General features: G+C 41.0%; 2 protein-coding genes across 6 annotated transcripts in view; both read left to right on the forward strand.

Moving 5' to 3' along the window:
• Positions 1-10,157, forward strand: part of STAT4 (signal transducer and activator of transcription 4) — a 44,209-nt gene extending 34,052 nt beyond the window's left edge. For 4 of the 5 annotated variants that reach the window (XM_080399919.1, XM_080399921.1, XM_080399923.1 and 1 more), the window contains 8 exons: positions 398-533; positions 2,230-2,282; positions 3,073-3,167; positions 3,602-3,738; positions 4,152-4,343; positions 5,609-5,675; positions 6,198-6,306; positions 8,524-10,157. In XM_080399919.1, the coding sequence (XP_080256045.1) occupies positions 398-533; positions 2,230-2,282; positions 3,073-3,167; positions 3,602-3,738; positions 4,152-4,343; positions 5,609-5,675; positions 6,198-6,306; positions 8,524-8,550 (816 nt within the window). In that variant the 3' untranslated portion in view covers positions 8,551-10,157. The remainder of the gene's footprint in view (positions 1-397; positions 534-2,229; positions 2,283-3,072; positions 3,168-3,601; positions 3,739-4,151; positions 4,344-5,608; positions 5,676-6,197; positions 6,307-8,523) is intronic. The other variant, XM_080399922.1, reaches the window with a different exon arrangement.
• NEMP2 (nuclear envelope integral membrane protein 2) overlaps positions 540-12,216 on the forward strand; it is a 225,850-nt gene continuing 214,173 nt past the window's right edge. The window contains exon 1 of the mRNA XM_080399931.1: positions 540-743. The gene's annotated coding sequence lies outside the window, so the exon portion shown is untranslated. The remainder of the gene's footprint in view (positions 744-12,216) is intronic.

The raw sequence follows: 12,216 nt of genomic DNA on the forward strand, positions 1-12,216 counted from the left end.
CTGTATGAGGGTGTAACAATTTAAGATTCCCATGCACCAAGCTTGACAAGTGAGAGTATCTGCATTTAGTGGACAGGATTTAAGCATATTTTCACTGTCTTAACATTCGATACTGTCAGAAGCACAGCAAGGTATTTCATCATCCAAGATGCACGCACAGACTCTTGCTTTCTCTAGGAGTCTCGCCCTAAGCTCCGCTCGGGCACCCCCGTGGACCTCGCTGGTGGCTGCAGGTGGGAGGGCCAGCACATATTTGCTCCAGTGTATCCATCCCACACACCTCATTTTTAACATTTCCAGATTGTGCTCAAGTACAAGTACTTGCAGCCTTCTTTCACAGCCTGCAGTGTATTTCACGGTTGCTAACTCTCTAAACAAAGCACTAATTCTGTTGCAGAATTTATCATTCTTCAACAATCCCCCTGCTGCCACTTTAAGTCAGCTCTTAGAAGTACTGAGCTGGCAGTTTTCATCGTATGTTGGTCGTGGACTCAATTCCGAGCAGCTCAACATGCTGGCAGAGAAGCTTGTGGGTAAGTGTGTAGAAATACACAGATTTTATTTGCTTTGGGCTCTTATCTTGATAGTTACAGGTAACGACTTCAAAGGTGTTGTGGTTTAACCCCAGCCAGCAACTAAGCCCCACACAGCTGCTCCCTCACTCCCCCCCGGTGAGGTGGGAGAGAGAACTGGAAGGGTAAAAGTGAGAAAACTCGTGGGTTGAGATAAAGACAGTGTAATAGGTAAAGCAAAAGCCACGTGTGCAAGCAAAGCCAAGCAAGGCATACATTCACCACTGCCCACGGGCAGGCAGGGGCTCAGCCATCCCAGGAGAGCTGGGCTCCAGTGCACAGAACTGGGACTTGGCGAGACAAATAACATCACTTCAGACATCCCCCCCCCTTCTTTCCTTGCTTCCTTCCCCAGCTTTATGTGCTGCACGTGATGTCCTATGACACAGAATATCCCTTGGGTCAATTGGGGTCCACTGTCTCAGCTGTGTCCCCTCCCAACTCCTCGTGTCCCCCAGCCTCCTTGCTGGTGGGGTGAGGAGCAGAAAAGCCCTTGGCTCGCTGTAAGCGCTGCTCGCAATAACAAAAACATCCCTGAATTATCAATGCTTTTTTCAGCACAAAAAACAAAACACAGCCCATAGCAGCTACTATGCAGGTCAGCTCTGCCGCAGCTAAAATCAGCATAGCATGACCTCTGCTTCCAGAGCTGGTGTCAAAAATGCCACAATGACATTTTTTTTCTTTAAAGAAAAGCACGCGTCAGCTTATTCTTACCACAAAGTGATTCAACTTCTGAACTTCCAAGCTGCTAAGCTGAAGAAAGAGGGCATCAGAGTCACACTGAACTGCGATGTTATTTTGTTTCCTTAGCAAGTAATTATCTCTTGCATCTGAAATCAAAAGGAAGTCTTTCTGCTTGGTTGGTTGGTTCAGGTTTTGTTTCATTTTAAATACCCGTCCTTGTGAGTGTGTTTAGTTCTGGGACCCATCCTGCACTGGTGACAGCACAGCAAAGAGGCCCTGTACCTTCAGCGAGATGAACTGTTGAACCTTGGGTCTGTCCCCCAGAAAGGAGAGGTCTTAGGGAAAGCTGGCAGGAGAAAAGAAAGCTTTATCTGTTTCTGGAGAAGAAATAATTATAAAATATATTGTGAGCTGCAAGAAACCCCAAGCTGAGGGTAACGATACCTCTACTGCCAGGTGAGAACAGAAGCATTTGTCAAAGACAGGGGAGAATCTCTGCTCTTGTTGTTTTCAAAAGCTGGGAAGCAAAGATGGTTTCCTTGGGTAACAGTCACTTTTCCTGATGTTTTTTTTGAGATTTCATGCTGAGTGAAGGTAATGGAGTTGAGAGGTGCCATTGTAAATCAGCAAGAATCATAAGAAAGAAAACAAGTCATCTTAAAATACAGAAGCTCAAGAAAGAGCGAAGGCCAAGAGAAGTAACACTCCAACTAAAAACTAAAATTGAGCACACTGTTGCAGAAACAAAGTCCCAGACTACTTTAGGCAAATATTCCCAAAACTGCCATTATCAGCTGCTACAAAAGGATACAGAAAAAAAAAATAAATTATCTACAGCCCCTCTGTATGTCGCTCCCATTCCCTCTCCAAGTCCAGCTGTACTGTACCCCACTCCCCCAGCTATACAGATACCAAGCTATATCTATTGCAAAACTTCAGAAAAATAGTCACTGTTTGGTGTTTTTTTCAGGACAACAAGTCAGTTACAATGATTATCAGCTGTCCTGGGCAAAGTTCTGCAAGGTACGGTTCCAAAAGTAAAACCAGAGTCTTACTGGCCACGCGCGTGCCTGTCTCTCTGATGCTACCGGTAAGATTCCCACTTGCCATACGTGGGACTTGTAGCCCAGCACAATCACGTTACTTGTAAAAACCGAACTAGGAAAATAATATTTCCAGAAGTTTAAAACTTGATCTAAGAGATCTACTTAGTTACATTGCTACAGATACCAGAAACTGTCATTATAATGTGCCCCATATATTTCTGTAAATGAGCAACAGATTGTGCTATCAAAGCATACAATACATTTTTCATCAAGCACACAGTAATTTCTTTCATACGCTCAGTTGTGACCTGAATTATTTCAAGTCAGTCAATACAGTCAGTATTTTTGATGAGGAACAGACAAGTTATTGAGAAAGAAGGGTAAATCTATTTTATAGATATTAACTAAATTATTTAAACAAGTATAGAACCTGGGAAAGAAATTAAACTTTCTCGCCATCGTTTCTCTCAAAACATCCTTCCATAACCAGGAGGAAACAACAAGTGCAATTTTTTTCTCTTGAAAAATGAGCCACTTGCAGTGCTTATCTTAACAATCAATTGGGTTTATGTCAGGCTGAAAGAGAGACATTACTTAAAAACAGCAGTTCAAATCTGTCACTCTCACCTGAACAAACTAGATTGTTCTTAAGAAACCGAGACAGCCGTGTCATGTGGATGTTGGGTAATAACACTCTCACAATTCTCGTGTGTGTCATGTCTGTTTGTGTTTTGGTTTGGTTTTTGTTGTTGTTTTTTAACCATTAGGAACATTTGCCTGGAAAGTCTTTTACCTTCTGGGTTTGGCTGGAAGCCATCCTGGACTTAATTAAAAAACACATACTTCCTCTTTGGATCGATGGGTGAGTGACAAGGAAACTGCTGTATATTGATCTCCCTCTGCTTTGTCTTTTTTCTTTACTGATCTCAGTTTTAGCTACGCAGAAGAGAATTTGCAAAGAGTCTAATACTTCAGTCTCCCACTTCTTATTTTTCCTTTCGGAATTTTTTGCCAAAAGGGAACACTCTTAGAAGTGCAGGTTTAGCTCTATTTATCAGTTCTCTCAGTGTACAGTAACGTACTGTGATAAATTTCATCATGCTTCATAGTACTGTGAGCTCACTGCCATACCCACACGTAAATCCCATGAAGCTTTCTTCACCGTTTCAAGACCACATAAAGCTTTTGCAACCAGGCTTTGAACGCCTATATAAAGTTTGGCCAGATGCACTGTGCAGATTGAAGTACATATTTTTTCCCCCAAAAGTAAACCCATGATTTCCTGTTACACTTCAGGTACGTGATGGGATTTGTAAGCAAAGAGAAGGAACGAATTTTGCTCAAAGACAAGACACCAGGAACATTTTTATTAAGGTTCAGTGAAAGCAATCTGGGTGGAATTACCTTTACTTGGGTGGATCAGTTAGAAAACGGTAAGTATAGTTTTTTTTAAAAGATAACATAAACCTCAACCCCTGCAATACACCATACAGGAGCCACAGTTTCTTTGGCTCAAACGTAAAATTTGTGTGTTACCATGTCTTAGTGTGGTTTTGGCAAGATACAAGTATCATATTTACTGAAACACAAACCAAAACTCTGAAACTCTACCTTCTCAATTCTTTGTATTAACTATTTAAGTTCGTTAGGAGGTGTACCTGCTCTACTGCAGGCTTTAAATTTGTTTCCACATGTGCAGAAAGTGTATCTTGAAAGATGCTAGCATTGGTGTGAACAGGTAAAACCCACACCTGTGTAAACTGAAAAAAAAAGGCGAAAATACATTCCAGCTGCAGATGTTGATCTGCCGTTTATCAGCGGTGATGGTGCCTTTGTGTTTTTACAGGAGACGTAACATTTCATTCAGTGGAACCCTATAACAAAGGTCGCTTATCTGCACTGCCTTTTGCCGACATTCTGCGTGATTACAAAGTTATTATGGCAGACAACGTTCCTGAAAACCCTCTGAAGTATCTGTATCCAGACATTCCCAAAGATAAGGCCTTTGGCAAACACTACAGCTGTCAGCCAAATGAAGGTTGGGGTCCATTTCTCTGTTCACCCTTTCTGCAAAGCAGCTGCAAAGTCAAGAGGCCATTTGAGGAATGTGGGGAGAGGAGGAGGAGAGCAGATTAAGATGCCTCCCTTAATCAGCATCTTCAAGAGAATGGTTTTAACGTGTCCGTCACTTAGACAGCATCATTTTGTAAATATATCCCTGGACTCAGAGATTACATTAGAGGTGATGACAACAATATTTAAAAGAAGCTAAGAAATAGAAGGTAGAAAGAGTCCAAAAATAGGATATTTTTTTCCTGACCAGTGCATTAAAAAATTCAGTGCTTGGCTGTTCAAAGGAGATGAAACTGAAAACTCATTCTGCTTATCAGCTTCATAATCATGTCACGCTGTAGTGTACTGTATCTGTAATTCCAAGGAAATTCTGTACTTTCCAAACAGCTTGGAAGACCAGCTTTATTTAATTTCATTCATTGGAACCCTACAAAAAAGGTCACTTATCTGCACTGACTTTTGTCAACATAGTGCGCTATTACAAGGTTGTTCCAGCAGACAACATTCCTGAAAACCCATGGCGACTGCAATGGAACATACAAAAAGGCCAGACGAGCACGGGTCCAGATATGTTCAGGCCCATGCTCTTTCTTGCCCAAGTTACAAGTCAGGCCATTTAGCTCAAACACTCCCTCTCAAAAACACCCTCAAAGCCTTGATTTTCTCAATAGTTAATACACCTTCTTCTGGACTTTCCATATAAAAGGTTACAATTCCGTTTGAATTCAAATTCCTACACTACTCAAAAATATTTGGAGGCCACAAACATTTTTCCTCTTCACTTTAATTCAGCGGGCTTTGCCTAATTCTCCAAAACTCTAAAAATATTACGTGTATGCTTAAAAAACATTGCTGAATCTGTACCTGTAGAGAGCGAGCTCCACGCAAGCATTTGCAGAACTGAAGTCTAGAGGCTCAGAAGTACCAAGCACGTAGAGTTATAGCATGTTTGCTTTTGAAGCCCTAACGAGACCTCTCTCATCCCTTGTGGTATTATATTCTGAGATGGCGAAACATATCAAGGGAACACAGTCAATTATGTGACTGAGATCTGAACTGAAAGACTAACCTCAGGAATTCCCCTCATTTTTATGGCTGCTTATTTAAGCATAAACAGGGATATTTCGTTTTTAATACATTATGGTCTTTGGCACTTAAAGCAGATAATGAATTTCAAGTAAATAATAAAATTATCAGCCAATATTTAATTTCTCTAATATTTATTTCTAGTCTCAAAGCCCTCAGATGGAGGAGGCAAAGGTTACGTTCCTTCTGTATTTATCCCAGTCTCCAAAATGTAAGTACCCTTACAGATGTATTACACTTCAAATATCATTTTTATTAAATCTACATACTTTTTCAAAGTTTTCCCTGCCTCCCTTCCCCCATTCAAATAGTTCAGGGTAGCAACACATCATGTGTTTCACTTTGGCCAAGGACGGCTAAAGACAAGAAAGGGAAGTAAAGAACTTCACTTCTACAGTGCTTTTCCCATCTGTGTGGCATAACATCTACAAAAATTGAATTCAGACTTTACGGTACTCTGATCTTTCTGTCTTTCTCTGTCTCCTTTTTCTCTCCAGCAGCTGATATTACAGAGCCAGGCTTATCCTCTCTTCCCTTGGTCCGATCTACATTTTTAAATGTATACCAGGTTGTTGGCATGTGGTTACAGGGCCACCAGCAAGCCTGAGTACAAGCTTAATTAACTTAATAAGCATTCACCATACTCCACTGCTATGCATCAAGTTAGAGGAATTTAGGTTGCTTTTAAGATTATTTTTGTGTTTTGTTCTCGTTTGTTTTTTTTTTTTTTAAGCTTAAATGATTCTACAGATCCACATTCTCCATCAGATCTTCTTCCAATGTCTCCAAGTGTTTATGCTGTGCTGAGAGAACACCTGAGTCCCACAGTGATTGAAACGGCCGTACGTTGTGACCTTTTCCATTCTTAAGTTACTACTAAGCAAATGGGGCATGTACAACACAGATGCTAGTTACTGCTGCTTGCACAATTATGAAAAAAATAGACTTGTATTATATTCTGAATACCACTTTCATTATATTCTGAAACAATGGTGCTGACATGCCCTACTCTTAAGCGGGACAGGATCCTGCAAGCATACTTGAAAGGACTGTGTCATGTGAAATTGTCTGACTTGCTGGCCAATGAACCATGAAAGCCATAAATCAAAGATCCCAGAGTTCTCGCACAAACAAAGCCTTCACACTGGCAAATACATAACAATTACACTAATTCCATAAATAGCACAAAGGACTTGACTTGTTCAGGGAAGCTGCACAAGGAACATAAAAATTTCCAATTCAGCAAACTTGCACAACTTTTCCATGCTGCAAGTTTCTACATGGAGTACCAAAGTCAGAAATTAAAAGTCAACTAAAACATTTTTAGCAAGTAAAACTAATATTCACTAAGTATACCGAAAGATTGGGAAAATATTGTACCAAGGTCTTATTAAAAATATTTTCCTCTTTTACTTACTGACCAGAAACTGTGTTCTGAATCATCACAGCTCAGAGTATTTAGAGCACTGATGTATACCCACCGCGGGTTTGTCCAGCAGGCTTCTGTCAGGAAACACAGCAGTGGTTTGTCTTTAAGAGCTTTAAATGAAACCCTCCTTTTTTAACATTGGCTCTCAATTTTCTTATGTTCAATGATTTATGTCTTAAAGTGGTTATGTATTTAAAAGCCTGTCAACTCCCCTCCAAATGCCTCTCTGTAAACACTCCTCCTCACACACAAACAGAACAAAACTAAACCAGAATCCTGACTGTCAATGACTGGAAACAAACTTAAACCTTATATACAAATAGAAGAGTTCTTTAATATACACCAAGCTGGAGATCTGTTCAAGAACAAAATATCTTTTTTTGCTTCTTCACCTTTTTCTCTGATAGCGCTCATGACAGACTAGTTCTTCAGCTAAAACTGAAATACTAGCCTGAAGGAAAATTCTGCGTTAAAAACTACCCCACCCAGTCTGAGAAATGTCCCTACTCATCTGTTTGGTTTACACACGTGAGAACACTTCTGACCTTCTAAACTGCATCTGTGAACTATGTACGCATTTGCATTTCCCAAAGTTTCAGCAGTGAAAATAATAGTTGACATTGCTTTTGTTAATCATCAGCCTTCAAATGTTTTTAGTTTCTTTTAGCATGCACAGTAATTCTCAAGGAAGCTCCGTCCAGAGCTCCCAAACAAGCTGTGACCGTTGCAATCTTTTGGGGTCATAACCGCACAAAAAGAACATGTTTGGTGATGAATTGGGAGTCTCAAATACAAACGTTGCAATTTTTCAGGGTGCTAGAGAAGTGGTTCAGTGCTGCTAGATGGTAGGGGAATTTTTGGAGGCTTTTACTAGAAATGTTTTCAAGTTCTACAAATTGGAGGACAAACTACAAAACTACAAAAATACAAAACTACAAAAATACAAAACTACAAAAATCCTACAAAAATAGTTTTGTAAGGTTTCTAAGGAGTTCCTTCCTTCCTTTTTCCATTATATTTACCTTGCTAAACAGCAATGAAGAAAATACATAGTTTTATTCTTTATCACTCCAAATTCACACAACAATCTCCCCTGGTGAAGAGCTTGCCAAGCACAGTAAGCAGACAATCTGCGTTAAAGCAATACTTTTTCCTCCATGAGATGCCAATAAAAAAGCACCATGTGAGATGCAGAGAACAAGAGTGAAATCTGCAGCAGGACTATATCCTACAGCTCCATAACTCAGTCTTGGCAAGATGTACTTTCTGCAGTCTTGCTGAATTCCCCTCTATTGCCCCCCTCTGCAGATTCCCCTACCCATCAGGAAAACAAGCCTCCAGTAAGAACCCTGCTATACATACCCATAGGCTGCAAGAATCACAGAGGTTCATATAAAAATATATACAATTTTTATTGTAAGAGTTTGCCATGCAGTGCTTTCTAATCAGCATTCCTGTATTTTGTGAAGAACTAGTAACAGGATGCTCAGATCCTTATCAATTTTTGTTAGTTACACGATCAAAATGACACTGCAGCAACCTTTAGTCAGAGACAGTTTCATTTGTGGTTGTTTTTGAATGAACAGCAGTAACTGCCATGAGAATAATCTTTTCCCTTCTTTTCTTCTAGCTGAGTTCTCCTTATTCAACTGACTGAAGCTCACATATTGGAAAAATAAGTAATCATGCAAACACTGGATGCGTTAAAGATGCAGTAAATTTTTTTTTTTTCATCATCTTTGTAAATCAGCATTTCCTGGAAACCATTATGATGTTACTCTTGGGCCTCTTTCTGTTATCAGCACTCTCTAAACCAGAAATCTTCTCAGGGATTACAAATAGCCTCAAAATTGTTATTGTCACTGATACATAGCCAAATCCTTCCCAGCTTGGAAGTCGTTTGACTTTAGTGGGGTCCAGCAGGGATAAATTTTACTTGCAGAATTGCTGTAAATATGAGACTGTAAGAACAAAATGTTTTGCTTCTGAGAACAGCATATAAGGATAACTAAAGACATTAATGTGTTCAAGGAAATTAGGATTTATTATGTTGAATATTTTCTCTTTAATCATCATCATGCACTCCATTGGTTTAGCTTTAGTTTTAAAATAAAGATTCTCGTCTCCCTGAATTTGAACATCCCATAGGTGTCTGGGGTTTGCTTTTTTCCAAAGATAAACTTATCTTCAGCATAGGTTTTTATCTGCTACCACAGCAGAAGTTGCAGAAGGCAGGCAGGCAGACAAGGCTGGGAAGAAAAGGGAGTTCCAGAAGGGAAACAGACACAAAACTTAGGGTGGTGAAAAGGCTGGCTTCATTTTGCCAATGGAAGAGAGGGTTAGTAAAACTCACCCCTCTCACAAAATAATTGTAGAAGTAAATCTGTTTTTGCATGAAGCACTCGGATACTACAGCAAGTACTATTGTAAAAGTCTACAAAGAAAAAATCCTGATCTGACAGAGTTTGGATACTATCTGGTAAACATGGACTGGAAAGCACAGTTTTAAAAAGTAGTTACTGAAGAGCTGCAGCATTTGCTGACCACTGGGCAATTTATGCTACATGACAGAATATTACACCCTGGTCAGAGACTCATTTAATAAGCAAAATAACTAGGTTTTGTATAAATGGTAAATTGCCTTTTACTATTTTTTTTTCCTTTCAGGCACTGTTTATTGCTGGGTTTGGGTTGTTTGGTTTTGTTGTTGTTTTTTCCCTCCTAATATTACCCCTAAAACCTCTGTTAAGAGAATAATAAACAGGCAATTCCAAGATTGCTGTATCTCATATATGAAGGCTCATTCAAGATTTAATTCTTGTCTGCAGAATACATAGTTAATGTGTGCAAAGTTTTTAAAATACATACAGTTGAGCATTTGCATCTTACAGTCTTCTTGAGTAGGTACAAACTAGACATCTGAGATGAAAGCCTCCTTGAATCAGACCTGGATATTACTTTCATTTCTCCTTTTTTACTCACTCCTCTTCCTGATGCTATTGACGTTCGTTGAATGCAAGTGAATGGAAACAGGAAAATGTGGTATTCCTGTGATACATGGGAGTAATTCTAAACTAACAAACACATCTCTGTTTGTGAATCTGGGTGATTGAAAGCAAGCTGCAGATAATTCATTTTCTCTCAGAAAGCATCATGTATAAATAATTTTCCAAAACAACAGGAGCAATGTTGTATATAGTTTGGTAACATCTGTAATTTATATGACCAGCATGAATAAAAACAGATTTTTGGCTTAAAGTTGCATGCCTGGACTTCTGTGGAATTTTTTCAAAATACAACAAAAATAGTCTTGCCTTCTTTTTTTTTTTTTTTTTGTTGATCTCAAGTCTGAACGTCAAGCAGTAACACAAACTTCTAAACCAGCAAGCCTAACTTCACCTCGCATCAGTTCTTGCATTCTTTTCATTCTAACCTGTTCTCACGGTCTTAATACAAACAAGATGGTGAGTACCCTATACTTTTGACCATCTCAACCTCTTAAGTAACGTAAAAAAGGTCCAGACATGGCAGATGTGAAACAACCTTCTCCCTCCTTCCTCCCTACTTGGTGTGCAACGCAACTCTTCAAGACTCTCAAGTATTGACTTCAACACACTATATTTTGTGTTGCTGAGTAGCATCATGGAGCAGGTTTTGGCATTACAGTTTCTACTAGTTTTAAAACAGATTTTGCAAGGGGTAGATTTAACATTTAATTGAGAGGCATAGGACTTCAAATCAGTTCACTACTTTAAAGAAAAGATTGGAGTCATTTTCTGCAAGGTAATACATACAGCGCAAGCCTCCTTCCATTAAAGAGTAAGATTTTTTGTCTTTATGCCACTATGAGTAAGAATAGGGTTCTCTAGTGAAATGATGGGGGTGGGAGGTAAGAAAAACACACAGATTCTTCAAATACAGCCAGGAGAAACGAAACATCTGCTTTTAAGTACTTTTACTAACTGTGCTTGTGCTTTCACTGTGTTTTGCAGCAACAAATGAAAAAAGAAATTGTGTGATTGTTTTGTGCTGTGTCTTGCTGCATCACCATAGTGATTCCAATTAAAAAAAAAAAGTGCAAACTGTCAGTTACCTTCAACTACAGCTTTTATTTATACCCACATACACTACTTGGTAGCATTTCATGCCGTATTACCAAACAGACCTTGTACTTCTTTCTTCCATGGACTAAGAATTATCTCCTCCGAGGACAGAGGAGGATACAACAGATACTGAAAAAGATCCAAGTACCCTGGAGATCTGCATGAAAGCCTGGGTGTTCATTCTTCCAGTCTTTGTTGGCACTTCATACACAAGACAGAAACCAAGACCACACGTGTCTAAGTAGCAGTAACAGTGTCCTAGCAAATAAGACTTCTGCAAGAAAGGCGACATAAAGGGAATCTTCTAATCAAAATACATTTTCCTGAGAAGAAAATACTCAACAAATGCCAGGAACAATTGAAACAATCAGCTGCCTGCAGTTTATAAACACTTAGTTTCTGTAACTTACATGGATATCTGGGTTGCAGTTAGTAAACAATTACAACTGTGTGGGTACAATCCTTTACGGCACTTGCGTGCCTTTCTTCCACCTGTGCATTGCAGCCGGTTGTGACAACGGCCACCTTCACGGGCTTCTGTGCCCCAGCTACTGCTTTCCAGGACCAGCCAGCCATACCACCAGCTGAGTATTTTCTTACTGCAAAGGTGAAGAGCAGGTCGCTTCCTATTCCTTACAGTCCAGAACGACTTTTTAACGTCCAACCTATCAACCTCGATAAACCATGATAATGAGGCAAGCAAGCCAGCGCTGCTCGGGCAGGGAGAGCCGGGCCAGGCCGGAAGGCAGGTGTCACCACGCCAGGGGCCCGCGGCCGCCTGCTCGGCTGCCCGGGGCGGAGCGCTGCGGCGGCCAGGCGGGCGGCCAGCCCTGGGAAAGGCGATACAGGCCGCCGGGGAGGGGGGGTGAAGCCGGGCCGCCTGTACTTTCACTTTCGCCTTCCCCTCATCCAGCCGTTTTCTGGGTCCTCGCCTCCTTCCCAGAAGTCACGTGTGGCGGCTGTTCCCGGTGCCGCCCCCCCCCCCCGCGCACGCGCGCTGTGCAGCCCGCCCTGCCGGGCTCCTGAGGCGGCCGGGCCCCAGCCGGCGGAGCGGCGGGGGAGCCGCGCCTCAGCGCGGGGAGCGGCGGGGGCTGCCCGGCGCAGCTAAAGGCGCCGGCAAGCTTGCCGTCCTTTGGCCGCTGTCTGCAGGTGGCCCGCCGAGCTTTACCCTTCAGTGTCTTTCCTCCTAGGGCAGGAGGAACCACCCCACAGCCTCCATT

The sequence above is a fragment of the Falco punctatus genome, assembly GCF_963210335.1.
Source record: "Falco punctatus genome assembly, chromosome: 8".
Taxonomy (NCBI): domain Eukaryota; kingdom Metazoa; phylum Chordata; class Aves; order Falconiformes; family Falconidae; genus Falco; species Falco punctatus.